The sequence below is a fragment of the Miscanthus floridulus genome, chromosome 10 (assembly GCF_019320115.1).
Source record: "Miscanthus floridulus cultivar M001 chromosome 10, ASM1932011v1, whole genome shotgun sequence".
Lineage (NCBI taxonomy): Eukaryota > Viridiplantae > Streptophyta > Magnoliopsida > Poales > Poaceae > Miscanthus > Miscanthus floridulus.
The window spans coordinates 71,446,445-71,471,303 of NC_089589.1; the positions used below are offsets into that span (position 1 = coordinate 71,446,445).

The following is a 24,859-nucleotide window of genomic DNA, read 5'->3' on the forward strand; positions in this document are numbered from 1 at the left end:
CAAATGAACCATTTTTAGCAGCTATATTTCTAACGTTTATATTTCTAATGTTTACATTCCCACCTCTAGCCATGGTAACACCAACATGTTATCCTCTTTTACACTGAAATCTTTTGATCTCTTCTTGCTTCCTTTCGTAGACTGAGAGGCTTGTTCAACAACATTTTGTCCTTCAGGTGAGATACCAAAATAAGACACACAAAATCAACCTCAGCGCTGTCCACATTGCTCCCAAAAACATCAATGAAGCTGGGCATTTCCATCTTCCTGCACTGCAAAGTACATTGCAAACCAATTCAATAAGAGTTGCCGAATTAAACAAGCCAAATCAATTTATTATTGCAAAATCAGTTTCAATATACGATGTTGAGTTGCACAAACCGTAAAAACATTTATTACATAAATGCTCTCAATCTATCTTTGACCCTATATGCTCTCACGAAAAGGTTAAAAAATCATTTGCCATGTGCTTTTAGCTACTTGTCTGAATTCTATGTCTATCACGTTTAATACCTACCTAGCGGCACAAGCAGTCGTACTCTGTTTTCTCTGCTATCTACTTCCTACTCTTCCTCTCTATCACGGTGGATGACATAGCAGCACAAGCAGCAGATCCCCATCATCACGTGCGGTGCTTGCTGCTCTAGCTAATCATAGTTGCGCGGATCTATAATGTCCTCCCCCATGATGGGATCTAGCAGATACGGTCTCTCTCTCTCTCTCATTGTCTCTACTGGTACTCATCGTCTCTACTGATACTAATGCGATTGGAGGATTGGCGTACCTGGCCGATGATGTAGCCGGATGGTAGCTTCAGAGACTGGCGACGTCGACGCAGAGTAGGCGTGAGCGGACAAGTCCGAGCGCGCGCGTAGGCTTGCGGTGGTTTTCCATCACCACCATCTTGATCAGGGAGGGATCTCATGCTTTCCATCGGCGGTGCTTCAGCCCATGGTGGTGCACGTCCAGGCAGTGGAGCAGTGCCCGAACATGACCAGCGCCAGCAGGAGGCGCGCCCTAGGCCACGGCGGGCATCACTCGTGGATTAGGAAGGAGCGGGTGGTGACTGTTGCATGTTTGTCGGGGGGATGGGGAGGGCGAGGTCGGGGGCCTGGTTTGGGGCGGCGGCCGTGGATCCTGACGGAGTGACGACGCAGATCAGGATGGGGAGGGTTGGAGGTAGGGGCGGCGCAAGTGAAAGCTCTAGTTTGGTTTTGGTTAATTGATGAAACCCTAAGTGCTAACCTAGTTTATCAAGTGTTCATGAGATAGGTAGCACACTCCAAATTGTGAAGAAAACAAAGATCGTAGCATGATGAAGATGATGCCATGGTGATGATCAAGTGCTTGGACTTGGAAAGAAGAAAGAGAAAAACAAAAGCTCAAGGCAAAGGTATAAACCATATGAGCCATTTTGTTTTAGTGATCAAGACACTTAGTGAGTGTGATCACATTTAGGATAGATAGTCATACTATTAAGAGGAGTGAAACTCGTATCGAAATGCGGTTATCAAAGTGCCACTAGATGCTTTAATTCATTGCATACGCATTTAGGATCTAGTGGAGTGCTAACACCCTTGAAAATGTTTGTGAAAATATGCTAACACATGTGCACAAGGTGATACACTTGGTGGTTGGCACATTTGAGCAAGGGTGGAGAAGTTAGAAGTGAAATGTAGTTGGTCGCAAAGATGCTGGCGTCGGTCAACTGACCGGACGCTGGATCATCCAGCGACCGAACGCTGAAGGGCTACGTCCGATCGAGTTGTCGGATGGCACAGTGACTAGGGTTTAAGCACCGGACGCTAGGTCGCTCAGCGACCGGACGCTGAAGGGCTGCATCCAGTCATGTTGTCGGTCAGCCACAGTAAGTAGTCACAATGTGACCGGACGCTGGCAGGGTCCGATCGGGCATGACCGGACGCATCCGGTCGGCAAAAGTCGGTTTTGGGAGCTTACTGGAAACTACCGAACACTAGGGGTCTAAGCATCCGGTCACTTGTGCCGGAGCGTCCGGTCGCTTCATAGCCGTTGAAATCTAGCGGCTCAGGTTTAACTCAGACTGACACGTGCTTACATCGGGCGACCGAACGCTGGATCCAGCGTCCGGTCAACTGGACCGGAGTGTCTGGTCACCCCGATCAGTACCCAGTGAAGGGGTACAATGGCTCTATTTTGTGGGGGCTTCTATTTAAGCCCCATGGCCGGCTTCAAGCTCACTCTCTTGCACATTTTCATTGACATAGCAACCTTGTGAGCTTAGCCAAAGCCCTCCCACTCATCTCCATCATTGATCCATCATCATTTGTGAGATTGGGAGAGAATCCAAGTGCATTGCTTGAGTGATTGCATCTAGAGGCACTTGGTATTCGTGTTGCGCTATGGATTTCGCTTGTTACTCTTGGTGGTTGCCACCACCTAGATGGCTCGGTGCAGCGGTGGAGGATCGGCACGAGTTGGTGATTGTTCGTGGCCATCTCCGGTGATTGTGAGGGGAGTTGTACCTTCCCCGATGGAGTGCCGAAAGGTAACTCTAGTAAATTGCTCGTGTCATTGAGTTACCTCACTTGTGGGTAGGTTCTTGCGTGTCCTAATCGTGTGGACGAGGTTTGTGAAACACCTCTTAGCCGCCGAACCACCAAGTGTTGGTCGACACAACGGGGACTAGCGTGTTGGCAAGCATGTGAACCTCGGGAGAAAAATCGGTTGTCTCTTGTCATTTGCATTCTCTCGGTGATTGGCTTAATCTTCATCTTGTGATTGGTTCATCCTCTACACAGCGGTATAACCATCCTACTCACTCATTTATATTCTTGCAAACTAGTTGTAGCAAGCTCTTTAGTGTAATTAGATTTGAGAAGCTTGCTTTGCTATTTAAGTTTGCTTAGTGGAGCTCTTTAGAGTAGAAAGATTGAGAGCTCTTAGTGAGTAGTATCATAGCAAGTTGTGTGTCTAGCTATCATTGCAACTAGAATTGTTGGATAGGTGGCTTGCAACCCTCGTAGAGCTAGAGCAAGTTTGCATTCCGCTCTTTGTCTTACTAATCAAATTGCTCTAGTTGATTTAGTAGAATTTTAAATAGGCTATTCACCCCCCCTCTAGCCATACTAGGACCTTTCAAGTGGTATCAAGAGCCATGGTCATCATTTGATTAAAGGCTTAACAACCTCGGTGTCAAATTATGGCTCAAGTTGTGTTCAACCATGTGGGGGGCAAACCACCGTTCTTTGATGGCACATGCTATGATTATTGGAAGAGAAAGATGAGGATGTATCTTGGTTCAATCAATGATCAAGTATGGGAAGTGACCGAGAATGATTATGCTATCATCGATCCCGACAATCCCACCAACCAAGACAAGACTAACAAGCAATGCAACACAATGGCTCTCAACACCATATACAATGCCATTGATTCCAAGGTGTTTGAGCAAATCAAGGATTGTGAAAGAGCAAATGAGGTGTGGACAAGATTGGAGGAAACGTATGAGGGCACACCAGTGGTGAAGAGTGCCAAGTTGTACATTCTCAAGGACAAATTGACAAGCTTCAAGATGAAGAAGATGAGAGCATTCCTGAGATGTTCCATCGATTGCAAGTAATTGTCAATGACTTGAAGGCTTTGGGAGAGAAGATCAAGGATGATGACTTCTCTCATCGGTTCTTGATGTGCCTACCTCCAAGATTTGAGATGTTAAGATTGCTAATCATAAGAGGAGGATTGAAGGATATTACCCCCAACCAAGTACTAGGTGATGTCATGACACAAGAGACATACCGTGTGGAAAGGGAGGGGGATGACAAGGATGACAAGAAGGAAGAAGAAGACAAGAAGAAGAAAAGCATAGCATTCAAGGCTAGCTCATCATCATCAAAGAACAAGGGCAAGTCCAAGAAAGAATCAAGTGATGATGATGATCTTAGTGATATTGATGATGAAGCTATGGCCCTCTTTGTGCGCAAGATGGGAAAATTCATGAAGAAGAAGGGCTATGGTGCAAGAAAGAGAAGAGATCACACCAAGAAGAAAGAGTATGTGAGAAGATGCTATAATTGCAAGAGCCCCGATCATGTAGTAGCAAATTGTCCATATAATAGTGACAATGATGAGGATGAGAAGAAGAAGCACAAGGAGGATAAGAAAGAAAAGAAGGAGAAGAAGGAGAAGAGAATGACCTTCCAAAAGAAGAAGAAGGGTGGAGGCTATGTTGTCACATGGGATAGTGATGGCTCTTCGGATAGTGATAGCTCTAGTGATGATGACAAGAAATCTATCAAGAGAGCACTAGCAAGCATCGCCATCAACAACAAGCCCTCCATCTTCGACACTCCATCGACATGCCTCATGGCAAAACCTACCAAGGTAAAATATAATGTGAGTGATGATGATGAATGTGAAAGTGATGCTTGTAGGAGTGATGATGATGATGATGAGGAGTACTCCAAGGAGGAGCTCATGGACATGTGTGAGCAAGTGCATACTTGCTTTGAGATGAAGAGAAAGGAGTGCAAGGAATTGAACAAGAAAGTCAAATTTCTTGAGCAATCCCTTGATGAGCTCAATGCCACTCATGAGAGGCTAATGGAAGCCCATGAGAAGCTTGGCAAAGCTCACTCTAAGCTTGAAAAGGCTCACTCCTCTCTCATTGAGCAAGTCAAAGTGGAGGAAGCCAAGAAGGAGCAAGTGATCATAACATGTGATGTGGGACTAACATGTGATCTTATTGATGAATCTTTTCATGAGTCCATCTTAGTTGCTTCCACTAACACTTCTTGTAGCACTACTACTTCCACTTCACCTTTGAGTGATGGTCTCACTTGTGAATCCTCACTTAATGGTGGAAAATGAGACCTCAAGAAGGAGGTGAATGAGCTCACTCGTGCCTTAGGCAATGCCTATGGTGGAGATGCCCGCTTGCTAAAGTGCTTGGGTAGCCAAAGGTTTTCTCTCAACAAAGAGGGATTAGGCTATACCCCCAAGAAAGGCAAGGCGGCCTTTGTCACTCCCAAAGCTTAGCTTTGTGAAGGGCAATGGTCGGTTTTGCAATAGATGCAAGCAAGTTGGGCATATAGAGCAAAATTGCAAGACTAACAAGAATAAGCTACCTAATGTATCATCAATCAAATTTGATTCTTGTTACATGCTTTATAAGGGTGCCAACGGTGTGAAGGCTAAGTTCATTGGTACACCAATTGTGGGCCCAAAGAAGAAGGCCATTTGGGTACCAAAGACCTTGGTGACTAACCTACAAGGACCCAAGCAAGTTTGGGTACCTAAAAAGAATTGATCTTCTTTTGTAGGTAAATTATAAAGCCGGAGGAAGGCATTGGGTGCTTGATAGTGGGTGCACACAACACATGACCGGTGATTCAAGAATGTTCAATTCACTCAATGAAAACAAGAGCAATGGGTTTGATAGTATCACATTTGGTGACAATGGCAAAGGCAAGGTCAAAGGGCTTGGTAAGATTGCAATATCCAATGACTTGAGCATTTCCAATGTGCTACTAGTAGAGAGCTTGAAACTTCAACCTATTATCGGTAGCTCAATTGTGTGATCTTGGTTTCAAGTGCATATTTGGTGTGGATGATGTAGAGATTATAAGTGTAGATGGCTCTAACTTGATATTCAAAGGATTTAGATATGAAGAATCTATACTTGGTTGATTTCAATGCTAGAGAAGCTCAATTGTCAACATGTTTGATCACTAAGTCTAGCATGGGTTGGTTATGGCATAGAAGGCTTGGTCATGTTGGAATGAAACAATTGAACAAATTGATTAAGCATGACTTAGTTAGAGGCTTGAAAGATGTCACATTTGAGAAGGATAAGCTATGTAGTGCATGTCAAGCCAGAAAGCAAGTTGGTAACACACATCCTAAGAAGAGCATGATGAGCACATCTAAGGCATTTGAGTTAATGCACATGGACTTGTTTGGACCAACCACATACACTAGCATTGGTGGAAACAAATATGGATTTGTGATTGTGGATGATTTCACTAGATACACATGGGTTTTCTTTCTTGGTGACAAGAGTGATGTGTTTGCAACATTCAAATCATTTGTCAAAGGCATTCACAATGAGTTTGAAACAACAATCAAGAAAGTTAGAAGTGACAATGGAAGTGAGTTCAAGAACACTAGAATTGATGAGTTATGTGATGAATTTGGAATTAGACATCAATTCTCAGGCCAAGTATACTCCTCAATCAAATGGGCTAGTTGAAAGAATGAATAGAACCTTGATTGATATGGCAAGATCAATGTTGAGTGAGTACAATGTGAGTCATTCATTTTGGGCCGAAGCAATCAACATAGCTTGCTATTATAGCAACCGACTCTATTGTCACCCCATGATGGAGAAGACACCTTATGAGCTTTTGAATAGAAGAAAGCCAAACATAGCATACTTCTGGGTTTTTGGTTGTAAATGCTATATATTGAAGAAAGGCACTAGATTGAGCAAGTTTGAAAAGAAATGTGATGAAGGTTTTTTGCTTGGTTACTCCACTACTAGCAAGGCTTATAGAGTTTGGAATTTGGCTAGTGGTACTCTTGAGGAGGTTCATGATGTGGAATTTGATGAAACAAATGGTTTCCCAAGAGGAAGATGAGAATCTAGATGATGTTAGAGGCACTCAATTGGTCAATGCAATGAAAAACATGGACATTGGTGATATAAGGCCTAGAGAGGAGATTGATGTTGAAGATGACAAGAACCAAGTGGTCTCTAACTCAAATGTGCAAGCTAGTGGTTCTCTTGATCAAACCAAGCAAGCACTAGTGATGGCAATGTGCAAGATCAATAAATGGCTAGTTCATCATCTCAACCAAGTAATCAATCTAATGCAAGCAATCAAGTGCAAGTGCTACAACCAACCAATGTTGCAAGAGATCATCCATTGGACACTATCATTGATGATATTTCAAGAGGTGTGCAAACTAGATCAAGATTAGCCTTCATTTTGTGAGCATTTCTCATTTGTGTCATCCATTGAACCTAAGAAGATAGATTAAGCTTTGAGGGATGTTGATTGGATCAATGCTATGCATGAAGAGCTAAACAACTTCACAAGAAACCAAGTATGGGATTTAGTTGAGAGGCCTAAGGATCATAATGTGATTGGAACTAAGTGGGTCTTTCAGAACAAGCAAGATCAAGATGGGATAGTAATAAGGAACAAAGCAAGATTAGTGGCTCAAGGTTACACTCAAGTTGAAGGTCTTGACTTTGGGGAAACATATGCCCCGATTGCAAGATTGGAAGCAATTAGGATCTTGCTAGCTTATGCCTGTGCCCACAACATCAAGTTGTACCAAATGGATGTGAAAAGTGCATTTCTAAATGGGTACATCAATGAGCTTGTGTATGTTGAGCAACCTCCCGGTTTTGAGGATGAAAAGAAACCCAACCATGTGTACAAGTTGAGAAAGGCTTTGTATGGATTGAAGCAAGTACCTAGAGCATGGTATAAGAGATTGAGGGACTTCCTACTCTCTAAGGGATTCAAGATGGGAAAGGTTGATACCACTCTCTTCACCAAGAAGCTTGGAAAGGACTTGTTTGTGATGCAAATCTATATTGATGATATCATTTTTGGGTCAACAAATCAAGAATTTTGTGAGGAGTTCAGCAAAATGATGGCTAATGAGTTTAAAATGTCTATGATTGGAGAGCTTAATTACTTCCTTGGTCTTCAAATCAAGCAAATGAAGTATGGCACATTTGTGAGTCAAGGCAAGTATATCAAGGACATGCTCAAGAAGTTTGGAATGGATGATGCTAAAGCTATTAGTACACCAATGGGGACAAGTGGAAGCTTAGATAGTGATGCTAGTGGCAACATGATGGATCAAAAGATGTATCGGTCTATGATTGGAAGCCTACTCTATGTGACTGCATCAAGGCTGGATGTGATGTTTAGTGTATGCATGTGTGCTAGATTTCAAGCTTCACCAAGAGAAAGTCATTTGAAGGCAACAAAGAGAATATTGAGGTACTTGAAGCATACACAACATGTTGGATTATGGTATCCCAAAGGAGCAAGATTTGAGTTGATTGGATATTCGGATTCTGATTATGCGGGATGCAAAGTTGAGAGAAAGAGCACATCGGGCACATGTCAACTATTGGGAAGATCACTTGTGTCTTGGTCATCAAAGAAGCAAAATAGTGTAGCACTTTCAACCGCCGAAGCGGAGTACATTTTGGCCGGTAGTTGTTGTGCTCAATTACTTTGGATGAAGGCTACTTTGAGTGATTTTGGAATCAAGTTCAAGCAAGTGCCATTGCTATGTGACAATGAAAGTGTCGTAAAGCTCACCAACAACCCGGTTCAACACTCAAGAACAAAGCATATAGATGTCCGTCATCACTTCATAAGAGATAACCAACAAAAAAGGGGACATTTGCATTGAGAGTGTGGGCACCGAAGATCAACTTGCTGATATCTTCACCAAGCCACTTGATGAAAAGAGGTTTTGCAAGCTAAGGAATGAATTGAACATACTTGACTTCTCCAATATGTGTTGATGCACCCCATTATATGACATGCCTCTCCTTCGAGCTATCCAAGGTAAAAGTTGATTGGCATGGCATACATCCTTGCTAAGGACATGATTAGTGCATCTAGACATGTTTTCACATTTGAATAGGCTCATTCATGAAAATCAAATGAATTTGATGCTTGTATGGTACCACTGTTGCTTGTATGATTGAAATGATCTAGTGGTAGCATATGACATGTTTGTGGGCTTGTAAACCTAGTGTTTGATTTAGAAAATAAGCTATAAGTGTTTAACTCAACATGGTACAAGATAACCCTTACTTGGAGGTGTGAAGAAGCTTGTCCTTGGATCAAACCGAGTTAAATATCTTTTGCAAGTAATCTAGATTAAAACAAATTGGGAAAATGATCCTCATTTCACATGTTTTCACCCCAACCTATCTATAATTTGAGCTCACCTTTTGTGCTAATTGTTGACAAAGGGGGAGAGAAACAAAGATATGAGTAATAAGGGAGTATTTGACATAGGGGGAGAGATATGATAAAGGAAAGGGATCAATTAAAATTTTGAGCACACAAGTAGGGGGAGCAAGCTTATAAACTTGTATGTTGCATTTTGATGTGCATTTCATATGTTTGCTTGCATAGCACAAGTTTTAAATTTCAATATCCATGCTTGTATGGTGTATGCTAGCTATAGGTTTGAGTGATAAAATGAAAAACTAGCATGCATAGGCTAAGTAACTAGACTCATGCTCACATTATGAAAACTAGACCCTTACTTTTAATGTTGATCTCATGGGGTATTCCAGTTTTTGTGTGTATATCTAGTTACTAATGGTGCTAAGGATGGTATATTGGTGCACTCCGATTGGTATCACGCTTCAAAGGTCCATCTCTTATACCTTAGCATCATTTGGTAGAAATTGACTCCTATATTTCCTATCTAAGCATATGTGCAAGCTACAATCCAAACTCTTGGCACATATGTAGGGGGAGCAATTGCTACCATATGGAATTCATGAAACTTGTCCATATTCCTTTACACATGGTAAATATGCTTGGACAAGCAACATGGATTCAATTGAACTTTAATTCATATCTTTGTGTAAGGGTTGTCATCAATTACCAAAAAGGGGGAGATTGAAAGCTCTAGTTTGGTTTTGGTTAATTGATGAAACCCTAAGTGCTAACCTAGTTTATCAAGTGTTCATGAGATAGGTAGCACACTCCAAGTTGCGAAGCAAACAAAGATCATAGCATGATGAAGATGATGCTATGGTGATAATCAAGTGCTTGGACTTGGAAAGAAGAAAGAGAAAAACAAAAAGCTCAAGGCAAAGGTATAAACCATAGGAGCCATTTTGTTTTAGTGATCAAGACACTTAGTGAGTGTGATTACATTTAGGATAGATAGCCATACTATTAAGAGGAGTGAAACTCGTATCGAAATGCGGTTATCAAAGTGCCACTAGATGCTCTAATTCATTGCATACGCATTTAGGATCTAGTGGAGTGCTAACACCCTTGAAAATGTTTTTGAAAATATGCTAACACATGTGCACAAGGTGATACACTTGGTGGTTGGCACATTTGAGCAAGGGTGGAGAAGTTAAAAGTGAAATGGAGTTGGTCGCAAAGATGCTGGCGTCGGTCAACTGATCGGACGTTGGATCACCCAGCGACCGGACGCTGAAGGGTTGCGTCCGGTCGAGTTGTCAGATGGCACAGTGACTAGGGTTAAGCACCAGACGCTGGGTCGTTCAGTGACTGAATGCAGAAGGGCTACATCCGATTGTGTTGTTGGTCAGCACAGTAAGTAGTCACACGTGACCGAACGCTGGCAGGGTCCGATCGGGCATGACCGGACGTGTCCGGTCGGCAAAAGTCGGTTTTTGGGAGCTTACTGGAAACGACTAGACACTAGGGTCTGAGCATCCGGTCACTTGTGCTGGAGCATCCGATCGCTTCATAGCCATTGAAATCTGGCGGCTCAGGTTTAACTCAGACTGACACGTGGCTTACATCAGGCGATCGGACGCTGGATCCAGTGTCCGGTCAACTGGACCAAAGCATACAGTCACCCTGATCAGTACCCAGTGATGGGGTACAAGGGCTCTATTTTGTGGGGGCTTCTATTTAAGCCCCATGGCCAGCTCAAGCTCACTCTCTTGCACATTTTCATTGACATAGCAACCTTGTGAGCTTAGCCAAAGCCCTCCCACTCATCTCCATCAATTGATCCATCATCTTTGTGAGATTGGGAAAGAATCCAAGTGCATTGCTTGAGTGATTGCATTTAGTGGCACTTGGCATTCATGTTTCACTACGGGATTCACTTGTTACTCTTGGTGGTTGCCACCACCTAGACGGCTCGGTGCAGCGGTGGAGGATTGGCACGAGTTGGTGATTGTTCATGGCCATCTCTGGTGATTGTGAGGGGAGTTGTACCTTCCCCGGCGGAGTGCCGAAAGGTAACTCTAGTAAATTGATCGGTGTCATTGAGTTACCTCACTTGTGGGTAGGTTCTTGCGGTGTCCAATCGTGTGGACGAGGTTTGTGAAACACCTCTTAGCTGCCGAACCACTAAGTGTTGGTCGACACAATGGGGACTAGCGTGTTGGCAAGCACGTGAGCCTTTGGGAGAAAAATCGGCCGTCTCTTGTTATTTGCATTCTCCTAGTGATTGGCTTAATCTTTATCTTGTGATTGGTTCATCCCTCTACACGTTGGTATAATCATCTTACTCACTCTTTATATTCTTGCAAACTAGTTGTGGCAAGCTCTTTAGTGTAACTAGAATTGAGAGCTTGATTTGTTATTTAAGTTCATCTAGTGGAGCTCTTTAGTGTAGCAAGATTGAGAGCTCTTAGTGAGTAGTATCATAGCAAGTTGTGTGTCTATTAATCATTGCAACTAGAATTGTTGGATATGTGGCTTGCAACCCTTGTAGAGCTAGAGCAAGTTTGCATTTCGCCTTTTGTCATACTAATAAAATTGCTCTAGTTGATTTATAGATTTTTAAATAGGCTATTCACCCCCCTCTAGCCATACTAGGACCTTTCAGCAAGGTAGTTTTTTTTTGAAAAAAGCAATCGGTGAAAAGGAGGGGGGGATCGAACTGTGGTGCGTGGGAGCGGTGCGTGTGGGGCTAGGCGCAGCGTGGGAGGACATGCGAGCGATGAGGAGGGTCCACGAGAGGGCGACAGAGGGTAGACACAATAAACATGAGCCGTTAGATTTGGAATGAGTAATGAGAGAGAATGGCCTAAGAGATAATCTGGTGCATCCGTTTTTGATGGTGTTATATTTTTCTGGGTGCATTCATGGGTGTGGATATAGCATAGGTCATGACCGTGAAGCAGGCATTTGTTGTGTGGCTATAGATTTATTCTAACTGGTGTATTATAGGGTGGGGTAGATGTGACTATGTGAGTAATAGGTGATCTTGACATCCTAATGGCAAAGGCCCAATGCCTATTTAACTCAATCATATAAAGCTGAGAGATTTGGCATAGCCTAAAAGTATACTTGTCTATTGAATAGAAACTACCAGATGCATGAACTCTAGGTATGTTTGGTCCACCTTTCAAGCAGCTGTTCAAGGTTAGTTCATACTAAAATGATGCCTTCTCAAGGAGATCACACCTTGACACTATATGACTGTCAACGAAATATGGTCGGTAGTCTACCTAGGGGTATACCCAAGGTAGTAGATTGTCGGCAGACAGATGCGCAAGCCACAAACAACGATGGTGACGCAAGACAGACACGAGGTTTTATCTAGTTCGGCCACCCAGAAAGCGTAATACCTACGTCCTACGTCTGATTTGTATTGTTGTATGTCAATGAGAGATATTTTTTAGAGGGATCCCCTGCCTACCTTATAATAGTCCAGGGGCAGGGTACAGATCTGGAAACTAATCCTAGCCAGTTACAATTACCATATGTGGCCCTGATAAGGATTCCTATTCTAACCGACCAGGATCTTGCTTGATCGCCAAATCCGCCTTGACTCCTTGTGGCGGGACTCCGATCAGGTTGGCTGGGCCACACATTGTCTTTTGGTGGACCGAGCCCATCGATCCGGGCTGGCCCAAGCTTAGCCGTAAGGGTATAGGGGTTAATCCCCCCACAGCTAGTCCCCGAGCACCATGTATTATGCTGCGACACGCCATTTTAACCTTCTCCGATAAGTAAGGCTTGAGTCCTTGACATCTCTGACCACCGTCACCCACTGGAGAAGTAAGTTGTCTGAAGAATGTATGCGTACTCTTAGAAAAAGAAAAAGATTTCTGTCCTAAGAAGTGTGCCCACTTGTATTTTGAAAAGAAATGTAAGTGGTCTTGAAGCATAGCGTCCTTGAACGTCAGAGGCGTAGGGGTCGAAAAACAAACACATTCACCGCTAGGTGAAGTGTGCCCACTTAGTCCCCAAGCCTGGTAGTAGGTGATGCAGGCATGTGGTGCCAGGGTCTAAAAAGAATACCTAGTTAAGTTGAGAACCCAATTGTCGTACAAACAAAAACAAGATGCACCGGCAGGTGCATCATACCGACGTAGTCCCCGAGCTTGCTGGAAGGCGAGGTATGAGCCTTGTAGCAAGGTCTAAATAAATGTCTCTCAACTGTATGTGAGTACAAATCACATGTAGCCGAGGAGAATCATTCTTCGAGCAGTGGTCGGGACAATCCCCGAGCACATAAGTTATCGGAGCAGTCCCCGAACACAGCAGTGGTCGGAGCAATCCCTGAGCACGGTAGTGGTCTAGGCAGTCCACGAGCACGGCAGTGGTCTGGGCAGTCCCTGAGCACAGTAGTGGTCTGGGCAGTCCCCGCACAGCAGTGAGCACAGTAGTGGTCTGGGCAGTCCCCGAGCATTGTAGTGGTCTGGGCAGTCCCGAGCATTGTAGTAGTCTGATCTATCCTTGAGCACAAAACACTGAGAAAATACGAATGCCGCTTGTAATATTATTTGGTGTATTTATTTATCTCCTTTCTCTGTCAAGTCCAGTCTGATGTCTGGTCAAAAAAGCAGAGGGTATAGTACGTCACTCTATCTTCTTGCTCTTTTCTGGCAAACAGTCGCTTGGCACCTGTATGGAGGTGCGTCAGTGTGGGCCCTCTTACACTATCAACGAAGAGGCGCGTACACTGGTAACGATGGGGCGCGTTTATTGGCGTAGATCTCGAGGTTGTGTGAACAACCATCTGCGGCGCGTGCGCACATCTCCCAAGAATCTGGGGGACGAAACGATGGAGCTCTTTGTTATTTATAATATAGATCTGGTAAGTTACTTTTACCGATCCCCATTGTCATTCGCCGCCGCAACCTTCTTCTTCCTCTTGCCGAACCCTATTCCTCCGAAATCATCACCAATCCCCTGCCACCGCATCCACCCCCTTAGTAAGGACAGACTAATGGCGAAGAGAGACGCCCAGAAGAAAGGCGGAGTCATGGCGAAGGAGTGGTGGAAGTCAAGGAGCAATGAGCAGACCATCGAAGACCTCGTCCATGGGAGTGCTCCACAACAAGGCACTCCGGGATGGTGCGCCGGAAGGAGAAAGCTTCCCCGATCCACAACCAGGTGAGATTGTGGTTTTCGAGGATTTCTTCAAGCGGGGTTTTGGGGTTCCAGTGCACCCTTTCCTTCAGGGTCTCTGCTTGTATTACGAGATTGGGATTTGCAATCTGCATCCCAACTCGATTCTTCTTGTCTCCACCTTCATCCATCTCTGCGAGGCCTATGGTGGCTTCCAGCCCCATTTCGACCTCTTTCGCCACTGTTCTGTGGAAGAAAGGGAGCGGCGCTCGAAGATAGCCGGAGGCGTCTACCTCAATCTCGTGACGGTATGAAAGCCCAATACTTGCACTGCCCCTGGAACACCTCACTGGACGAGTGGTACAAGAAGTGGTTCTACATCCGCGAAGAGCCGAACACAATCACCCTGTGCGACGTGGGGCTGATTCCGGAGAAGAAAACAGCTGGTGGAGAAGCCCGAGAACTTGGAGCAGATCGCAGAACTGCTCGGGATGATCCCGGGGAAGGCTAGATGGCCCAAGCGTGGTCGGGAACTTCATCAGCCGAAGGATCCAGCCCTGCCAGAAGAGGGTACATCCTGGCTTCGAGTACCAGGGAAGCGCAGATCCAACAAGGACCAGGAAAGAGGCGCTCGACAAGATAGAAATCAAGGCCAGGATTGGGGAGCTATTCAACCTGGCCGATCCCAATTATGTCAGGTTAAACGACATCGAGCAGCCTTCAAGCTGGCCCGACCCCCCAAAGGTAAATGATACTTCCTTGTACCTGTAGAATCATGTTGTAACAAGAAATTGACTGTTGTCTCCTTTATGTTTCTCAGAGTAATGGTCGTGACCGGGCAGCAGTGTTCGTGTCTCCGCCCCTGGTGTGGATTGGCCGCAAGTTGCCGGCCCAGGCCCAGACCAGCGCCAGGACCGAAGACGTCCACTGGGCGGCACTCGAGGTTGTGGAGGATGCATCGACCAGAGCTGCTGGCAAGCGGCCGGCCCAACAAACGGCGCCAAGCCATCTTCCCCCTTTCAGACGACGAAGCAGAGGATGCGGACATCTTCGGCTCGTCCCTCGAAAGAGGAGGAGACAAATGGGGTCGACGGAGCAGGGTGGCTCCTCTGTGCCAGCAGTGATCGCATCACCGACCACTGCAACACAGAGGACTAGCGAGGGAAGTGTCGAGCATCAAACCCCCGCCAGTACCGGTCATCGGAAAAGACCGGTGGAACCCACCGAGCACGTGGAGCAGGCGCGATCGAAGAGACGCTCCTTCGCCACGTCATTCCATGCTTCAAAGCTGTAAGTATCTGTGACTTTGATGTAAGCTTATAATTTGTATTGAATATTATTGTCTTCTGAACTTTCTTTGTGGTGTATCAGGTCGGCGTCCACCGAAAATCCCGACCAGCTAGCCGGATGCGGCATGGCTTCGCCAGTACTGGCGGAAAGAGCTGCCCAGCGGCCAGTTGTGGAGGAACCTGAAGAAAATTTCACCGGAGCCTCAGCAGGCGGCGACCAGACGTCAGTCCCGAGCAGCTGGTCGAAAAGACAGCCGAGCAAAGTACAAGTGCTCCGAGCACAAACCCTGCTGAAGAGGTACCTTGGCACCAAAGGAACCAGTAAGCCGAGGAGCAGCAACCGGGGTTGGCACAGAGCACGCTAGCCGATGCTACGGCTCGTGGGAAAGCCATGGTGGTCGCGGTGACTGCAGACTCCAGACCGGCGCCGCCCCCTGAACAAGAGGCCGAAGAGGACGAAGCTTGTTTTATCAGAAGGCAAGACCAACACACTTATTATTATACACAATCCGACATTTACCATTACCAAAATGGCAATCATAACCATCATCGTCAAGTCGTGAGACACTTATCAAGTTTCTACGCAAAGAGGGTACATAAATGATATTTGAAAGCTGAAGTATAAAACCATCGTCTAATTCTAGAGAGAGATCTCCAATGGCCTCAACTTCAGGTTCAACTCCATTTGCTACTGTAATTCTTATTTCTCCTCTTTACAGGGTCCTCCTCGTACGAAATCCCTATAATAAATTTGCAATATGAACAGTTGCACATGAATCAATCCACCAAGTAGATTTTGCATAACTTAAAAATAAGGATTCATCTATGAATATAATGAAATCCTCATCTCTCGTCAGAAGGCTCTTCATGAAGTCTGGACAGTCCCTCTGGTGTCCATGCTTCATGCACCATTTACACTGATCCTTCTCAACTTGAGTATTGTTGTTCTTCGGATGGTGATCATTCTGAGGGGCTTTCCCTTGAGGTTTGACATTCTTGTTAAAATTCTTTTTGTTATCCTTCACAGGGTTAGTAGAATCACCTTATGAGCTTTTTAGCCTTTCCTCTTCTTAAACACACATTGCGATGAGCTTCTCTATATTTCACTTATCAGGCTGCATGTTGTAATTAACAACAAAGGTTTCATATTCCTTAGGCAAAGAAGCAAAAACCAAATGAATCAGGAACTCATCCTTGAGCCCCAAATCCATTGGTTTCTACTTAGAAGCCGTGTTGCCCATCTTTAGTATGTGTTCTCTTATCCCGCCACCAGTGTATTTCTCATTGAACAATTTCTTGATCAAAGTACTAGCACAAGCCTTTGAAGAGCCAATAAACTGACTCTCCACTTTCTTGAGCTATTCTGTGGAGGTGTCACAATCTAGGATAGACCCCCTTATCGCATCTGAAATAGTGGACTTAGCCACCATCAAGCACTTGCGGTTTGAAATGCCCCATTTCTTGTGTTCGAGATCATGTTTCATCCGCACTTCTGCATATCTCGCTGCCAAGCAGTGAAATCAGCATCAGACTCATTTTCTTTCCTCACTGGGTCCACTGGCTCAGTAGGACACGGGGAGGTAAGCGTTAGGTCATTTTCAGACAGCGCAAGTGCTAGTTCATACTTCTCTTGCCATACCCTATAGTTGCCCCCTTCAAGATGCGGTATGTGCGAGATAAAAGCCATTGGGTTGAGTCATGAAAAACACCGTCAGAGATAGTGAGAAAAGCTGACATAATAATTGCATGCCTTAATTTAACGTTGGTCAAAATTAAAACATACAATATTCTTATACACTAATTCTACATCACCGTTGGACAAAAATAGAATTAATGCATGAAAAAACTTATGAATAAACATTATAATATTGCTATTATCAACATTGGTTAGAAAAATAACAATATTATAATTTACTGACAAAAAATGACTGCTCTTCAAATTAAATTCTTCCATTAGTTTGAATTTAATTAGAAGATAATAAGCTTTAACATTGCAACAGACACATGAAAAAATAATTTATCTACTTTTCAGAAGCATTTTACTGTACTAATCTACTCTCTGAAAATTTTTCCCGTTGGTTCAAATTTTGACAGAGATTAAAACTAGACAAAAAAATCATCAAAATTTGCTTCTAAAAATAATAAAACAAAAAAACTCAATGTTTACTATTCATTCAGCCCCGCCTGGCGGAACAGTACGCGGCCCAGTCTATGTCGCGTCCGCGTGCGCGGCCCAACGGCGGCCCAACACAGCACGCATGCCCGCTCCCCCATGCCCAGGCCGCAACCTGGGCCTGGGCCAGGAATTCGCTCACCCACATGGACTATTTTCGGTCCAACAATCGCCAGCCGTTCATCTTGATCGGACGGTCGTCCGCGCGTGTCGCTCGAATAAAATGATGTCGCGGCCATCTTCACCCGAACCCTAATTCCATTTTCCCCTTCCTTTTCTCTCTCTTCGCTGCAACGCCAGTTTTCTTTCCCCTTTCTCACCCCAAAACACGGCCGAAGAGAAGAGTGGTGGTGGCGCCGCCGTGGCACCCTTCGCCGGTGCACGCGTGTGCCTGGAGCTGTGTGTGGCACCGTCGAGCGGCACCGCGGTGGTGCTCTTTGCGTCCCCGCACGCGCTGCATTGGTGTTGCCCTAAACCCTAGCTCAAAGTGCGGCGCCGCCGTGGGTCCCCTTGTCGGAGTGCGCGCTCCCCAGTGGGTGAGCGCGTTGACATCGAGCGGTCCTGTGACGGTGCCAAGCTCGCGTGCACGGTGACGAGCGCGGCTCGACTTCTCCCCGCGTGCCGGCGAGGCGACGACGGGTGCGCGCAGCGGTGGCGACGGCGGTGAGAAACCGGGTAGGTCCTCCCCTTTCTCCGTCCATCCATCTAGGGTTAGGGTTAGGGTTTTGAGTTTGGGGTTTCAATCCGATTGACAGATCGAGTCCCCTCCTTCTGAATTTCTTCGTGATTTCTACCCTAAGGACTATATCTACATCTAGACCAGGCAACTGATACCATTGTTAGTTACATAGGATCGGCTAGGTGTAGATCAACCGGGTCTAACTGACATTTGGGATAAATAGTTAACCCTAGAACATATACCAGTAATGGGAAAACAGAGAGAGAGAGGAGTGCGGAGATGCAAACTATCGGCCGCCTTCGATGAAGACGAGCTGGCCATCGCTGGTGCGTGGTGGAGGTGCGGTGGTGACTCAGTGAAGGCGCAGTCGCAGGGCGGTGGTGCAGAGGCGGGGTGAAGCCGGTGGTGGTGCTTCCCGCCGCTGGCAGTGCCCCCTCTCTAGATCGGTTAGGGTTTGGGATGTAGGTGGGGTGTCTGGCGGCTCAGGTGAACCATGTGCCTTGTGCCCCGGCCCCCACCTCCCTTTTTGTGGCGCTGTGCGACGAGGGCCCACCAACCATAGTTAGGGTTGGGCGTCCCCGATCAGAACGCAGATCAAGGCCCAATTGGTCATTGGGCCAACTGGTGGGATTAATCTAACATCTTCCTCTTTGATTTGTTGCATCTTGATAGAAAATTTTGATTCTTATCCAATTTATGTTTCCTGTGCGTCCAGCCATCTTACAAATTTATTCTTCTTATTGTGTTTGAAGGGCAGAATGGCAGATTGGAGCTTGAGATTTATGTTGTGCATCAATCATGGATTCATGTCCAAACGTGACTCAGCAATGGTAGGCAGGAATGATTTCCTTTTTCTGTCCCCGTGACTCAAGCCAACAAGGGTGCAGACTGCTGACTAGCCTTCAACTGACCAAGGAGCAAGTTCAGACTGATCATTGCAATCCATCATAATTTGTTTTTTGCTTGCTACGTTCCATTTTTGTTATCAGAATGTTTTCAGACAAAAATTGATTTCTTCTTGCAGTCTGATGGGCAACTAACAAGTCAATGTTGTGTAGCAACTTCAGTTTGATTATTATACAGCCTGTTGTTCATGTAGTTGGTCTCTAATCAAGCACAGTGGGAGAAGCTCTAAATTGTTTATATAATTCATTAGCACATATACTTGTTGCATAAGGCATATAGCTGGCATAAGCACAAAGAGAAAGGTCATGAATGAGCCAGGGGCAGTTATGCTCTTCCCAGTTATTTAGGACTCTTTCACATTCTTATATGCAAGGTAAAATTGCAGTGTAGAGTTCGGGCTTTGGACCTCTTATATTTGTTTCTCTATACAGGTGGCCTGGTTTCAGGCATTAAAATATTTTGTTTACACGGGTTTATGCTGATGGAGATAGCTCACTGTCGACATATTAAAGGCGGGAAAGGGGATGAGGGTTGTCCAAAGGCATAATGAATTTATGGATTTTGTACCAAGAATTCATAGGGAAGGTGTAGTAAGATCTGGTGTAAACAGAGTATCCGTTAGAAAGAATAATACATGGACTGTTCCTTACATTAAATGAAAATGGAGTTATTGCAGAGTTTGTTTTTCCCTATGCTAGGGGTAGAATTAAATTTGGCCAATATAGAGTATTTTCAGCTCTCCCTTTTCATTTCTGTGACCTTTGTTCCAATTTGTTTAAGTATTTGGTGATAGGCTGGATGATTACTGTGTTGTTAGTAGGTGCCAAATGAGGCAAAGGAAAGTTCAACAGACAGCATGTTCTTATCCTTTTATTTCCAATCACTTTACAGGTAATATTATTGCAATATCAATATGCAGATTTTGAATTTGATGTTTTTTGTTTTCTTCTTGCTAGCATTTTCAGTGCTTAATTTCTATTGATCAAAGCTATTATGATAGGTCAAGCACACAATTACTAATACTAAATTATATCTTCACTGCAGTACCAGTTTGCAACCTTCAAAATTATAGCTATAATAAGATTGGAAGTGGATATCTGATGATTTGTGAGGAAAAATTTCTCATTCAAAGAGGAGGCCTATTGAAGGTAAGTGAAATAAGCATCTACTGAATTTCTATACCTTCCACTATAACTCCGAAGATACATTCCCTCATGTGCTCCATCTTTAAAAAAAGGTTATGTAGTATCCTGCTTTCAACTCAACTTCGATAATAAAAGACATAATACATTGTAAGATCTACAATATAACTATACTCTTCAATCTAATAATGTGGTTGAATAACCAGGACAACTGGCTATAATAGTATAGGTGCAATTCCCTTTGTTTCAATAAGGTAAAAAATAATGACGTTGATTTCTTGCTGCAGCTGGAAAATTAATATTGGACAGAAATAGCATGTGGTAAGTTATTATTTTCATGTCCCCCTTGAGATGAATACCATGGGAAGAGATTATGTAGCAGTCCCATCACACAGAGGGATGGGAATGGGGTTGATTCTACGCTCAAGGTTAAACTGTCGAATCTTACAGCACCAACATGTGTTTTTTTAACCTAAAATACAGCAGGGGAGGCACCTACATGTGTTGCCTTGAATTCCTCCTTGGGAAAGCTCTATATTGATTACATGGTTCTGATGATTTCTTTAGTCATATGTTTGACATAATGATTTGTTTAATGAACTATTTTTCTTGCTATAATTTTGTCGTTCATGTTTGCCATAGGCTGTAGACAACAATTGCGACAACTGTGGTGTTTGTTGTTTAAATTTGCATCTTAGTGGCCTGTAGGTGTGGGTTGGAATAATCATCATTATATATATTCTGTTGGTTCTGCATGCCTAAAGATGCAGCTCAATTAATAGATATTAAAGATTAATACTTTTTTTTTAGAACTTCACAATGATATGATCAAATGAGGTGTCCTGCGAGTGAGAAATGAAATTGCTCATACCTAGGTTGAAACCCAAAACATCTGCTAGCCATCATAGTGAATTCTAGAGTGGTTCTCTTGTAAAACTAAAATATCTGCATGCAACCTCTACTTTTGGACAGAAAGCAAATGAATATGCATTTAATCATTAGTAATAATCAGTAAAAATGATCAACTTATGGTCAATGTTGTTTTCCAAGCACCCATCACACCCCAGGGCACAACTCAATGGTAATGCTATGTGTTCCCTAATGACATTTAGAGAAAACTCCTTTTTTTTGTTAAATGAGTATTCCACGGTGGACATGTGCAGGAATATGTAGTTTGATCCTTGGTTCTTCGATATGATGAATCTATTATTTGATTTGGTGGATGTGTAATTCAATTTGGTGCATCATAGTTTTATTTGATCACTGCAGCATTCAATTTGGTGACCGAAAAGCTTTTTGACAGGAAAAGCTCATCTTTTTTGAAGGAGTGGTATGTCTGAATAAGCTTCAGCTGACTTCGAGTGAATTGATTGAAATATGATTTACCTGTGGGGATAGTTCTTTGAAAACTTCAGAAACAAACCAAGGATCAGAGTGATCCTTATGCAAAACCCGTATCGAAAAGTCAGAACAAAGTAGCCTATGTTTCTTGGTCTTGGGGTGGTGATTTGTCATATGTAACTTTTGTTGGTAAACTTTATTAATATCTTTGAGCTTACTTGAGTGAGATTAATTGGTATTAATCAATAATAAAAGGAAACATATCATGGTGAATTAAGGCTGTATATGTAATTGTATCATCATGCATCGTACAAATATCCTTGAAAATTTATTCTTATTCCTCCTTCAGCAGGAATCTTAACGATTGGCTATTGACTTTTCTTTTTTTATTCACGTGCGTGCCGCACGCGCATGTCCACTAGTAATAGGCAAAGTGTAGTAGAAAGTGTTATGCAAACCTACTCCATTTCCTTATTCAGCATTTCAGGGAACAACAAAATATCGAGCATTCGCATGAGGAATTGTGTATCTTGGTTGAATTAAACAGAACAAACAAGGTCTTGTGCTTGTACTTAACACTGAGGAAGCTGCAAGCACCAAGCCTGCAATACTGTTCTATCCCCTCTTGAGATTATAAATAAAGAATAAGCCGTAATTCGCAATGGTAGTGGTACCTACCATATCAATTCCAAAGCGCTTAATTCCACCATATATCTGTGGTTCCAGAAATACATCTGCCTGTACAGTGTCAGCAAGTAAATATCACCATCTTTAGATAATAGAGTAGAACTACGAGATTATAAGCTAAAAGTTTTAGCCGAAAACTTATAGTACCATCTTTTTGAACGGACATTTTTGTTCCCCAAAGGGTTCATCACATTAGTAATTTCGGCGTATAATGGTGTAACGTTTTGATTTGGTACTTCTGAGTTGCTTATGTGAATAGAGATTTTTGTACAAGAATAACAGAATTTTGTAAAACCATGAATCCATGGTCGCATAGCATTGCAGCTACCTATTTAAATAAAAATGCTCAAACAAATAAGGAAATGAGGTTTGAAGAACAAACCAGCTGGATTTCGTTTCCTGTGCCATATTTGGTGATGCATCCTTTCAACAGCTTCTCAAGAGCTGAACATCCATGGAGAAATAGGAATTGAGATGTTAGGGCAGCAAAATTTAGGATATCACAAATTATAAAACAATGGCAGCGGACAGAGCACTTTTAAATCATGAAATGGGAACAGCATGATAGTCATTTGATTGGTATGGCTGTAGTTGTAGGCTTCTTTTTCATCTAATCTTAGCATAATTGACCAAAATGGTGACAGGGTACAGAACCTGTGAAGCCCCTATTGATGTGATGCTGGGTCCACTTAATTGCTTCATTGGAGTCTAACTTCTCCTCGATGAAATTCTGCAGTTAAGGCGAAGAACAAGTTTGCCACATCTACGTCAAAAAAAAAAAAACAATCGATACAGTTACTGATATAAGTAACTGTTTGGGAGCTCCTGCGAACGAACTCACCCAGACAGGATAGTTTTGTAGTGGCTGGATGCTTGAACCCACGATGCTTGCAATCTGCAACTCAAAGAAAATATGACCATTTCATTGAGACGCACGGATTTGGAGTTGGCAAAGTAAATTAGGACGTGCTTTCGTTTCTGTTCATCATGAAAGTTAAGTGTTCAGGATAAAATTATTTCGGTAGTGTTCCTTTTTTCTGAAACTACAACTACTTGAAATGATTTTGGTGGCACAAAAATAGAGACTAACCTGGATATTCAGTGCTCTCTTTTTGGGGTCCTGTGGTAGCAGAGGATACTGGGGGTACTTGTCCTCTAGGTACTAAGAAACATGAACTTCATGATGGCCATTCATGGTGTAAAGCTACTCAAAATCTCAAATTCTACACCCTGCTGTATCATCAGTATATGTACCCCGTGCATGCCTATGCCTTACCAGCAAGATTGCAAACGAATCTGCGACAATCGTATCGCCATCGACCAATGCCGGAACATACTTGATTGGGTTCAGCCTCTCAAACTCTGTAGCCAAGAAGGGGCAAATTAAGCAGTTTTCAGTCCAATACTTCTGCACCTGGATTTTGTGAAGGAGAACACTAGTAGACATGTCGATGCTGAAACCATTTGTATGTAAGGACCTGGATCTGACTGCTCGTTTGCGAGGAGATTCACCGGCTTATACTCGTACTCCAGTCCTCGAGCCCACAGATTAAGATTATTTCAGAACGTTCATGTTCAGTTAACACCTCTGAAGCAATTGCCCTTGCGGCATGGGTCTGACGGAGCCATGAGGATTACCTTTGAGATTAAGGGCTATGCGGACGCGCTTCGAGCATGGGCTTCGCCAGAACGAGTAGAGCTTCAGCTTCGGGCTCTTCGCAGGTGGCACCGGGGCCGCCGTCATGGCTACCGCTCCGGTGAGCTCCTGAGTGAAATCGAACCAAATCAAAGAAGAGGCGGCCGTGATTAGTTGCTATGCTATAAGCCTACAGGTGATGAAACGGAGACCAAGCCGCATATACCTGTAGTGGCACGTTGGATAAATCATCCGACGCCATGACGCGATCGAGGCGATCGATGGTGTGTGTCGGGGGTCAGCGACTTCCGTTCTTGGTTTGGATGGTTTTGGAGCTTAGCTGCCGTGGAGCGAGTAGAGTAGGACAAAGTGCCCTCCAGTGGGGTGGGAGAATACTAAGCTCTTGTACAACAGGCATCCATAGTGGTGAAAGCCACCTGTTGTGCTGGTGTGACTTGGTGACTGTACGAGCTCATCAACCGCACAAAGTATATACTCTGGGCCTCGCAGGGCTCCGGGGATCGATAGGGGCTGTTGTTTACCGGAGCTGCTTCTCTCTCTTTATTTCCTCTCTTACAAACACCGCCGAAGCCGGAGAAGCTCGTTTTTTGGGCTCCGCGGCTCCGGCTCCCTCTGGCACCTATCGGCCCGTGGGCAGCCGACAGGTGCGGGAGCCGGAGCCGGAGCCGCCGGAGCCCTGCCAAAGAGGCCCTCTCAACTTTAGATCCGGTAGCGTGTCTGTGTATTGCTATGAGACAACTAAATTTTTATACTAAAAACACACAGATCGCACAATAAGATAACAATAGTATAAAATTAAATATCAACATTAAAGTGGCATTTAATTCAAAAAGCAAAGTTCATGAAATTAACACAGTTACGGAGAGCGCGACGTCGCAGGCTCACAGACTCTACTGTATAGACTTTTCCGTGATACAGCTAAGATAATATTTTA

General features: G+C 44.0%; 1 protein-coding gene across 4 annotated transcripts; it reads right to left on the minus strand.

Moving 5' to 3' along the window:
* Positions 1–15,822: 15,822 nt before the first annotated feature.
* LOC136484856 (glutathione S-transferase 2-like) lies at positions 15,823–24,267 on the minus strand. 4 transcript variants are annotated; one of them, XM_066481822.1, is made up of 10 exons: positions 24,131–24,267; positions 23,907–24,033; positions 23,747–23,803; positions 23,545–23,630; positions 23,359–23,430; positions 23,110–23,163; positions 22,923–22,998; positions 22,651–22,712; positions 22,260–22,319; positions 15,823–16,080 (listed from the first exon to the last, which is right to left on the minus strand). In XM_066481822.1, exons 1-10 carry the CDS (start codon positions 24,164–24,166, stop codon positions 16,054–16,056), a joined length of 657 nt encoding a protein of 218 aa, XP_066337919.1. In that variant the 5' UTR covers positions 24,167–24,267; the 3' UTR covers positions 15,823–16,053. The 4 variants fall into 4 exon arrangements, with proteins under 4 accessions (XP_066337919.1, XP_066337918.1, XP_066337917.1 ...); XM_066481821.1 differs by lacking the exon at positions 15,823–16,080 and adding an exon at positions 16,163–16,993; XM_066481820.1 differs by lacking the exon at positions 15,823–16,080 and having other exon boundaries at positions 22,075–22,319.
* Positions 24,268–24,859: the final 592 nt, after the last annotated feature.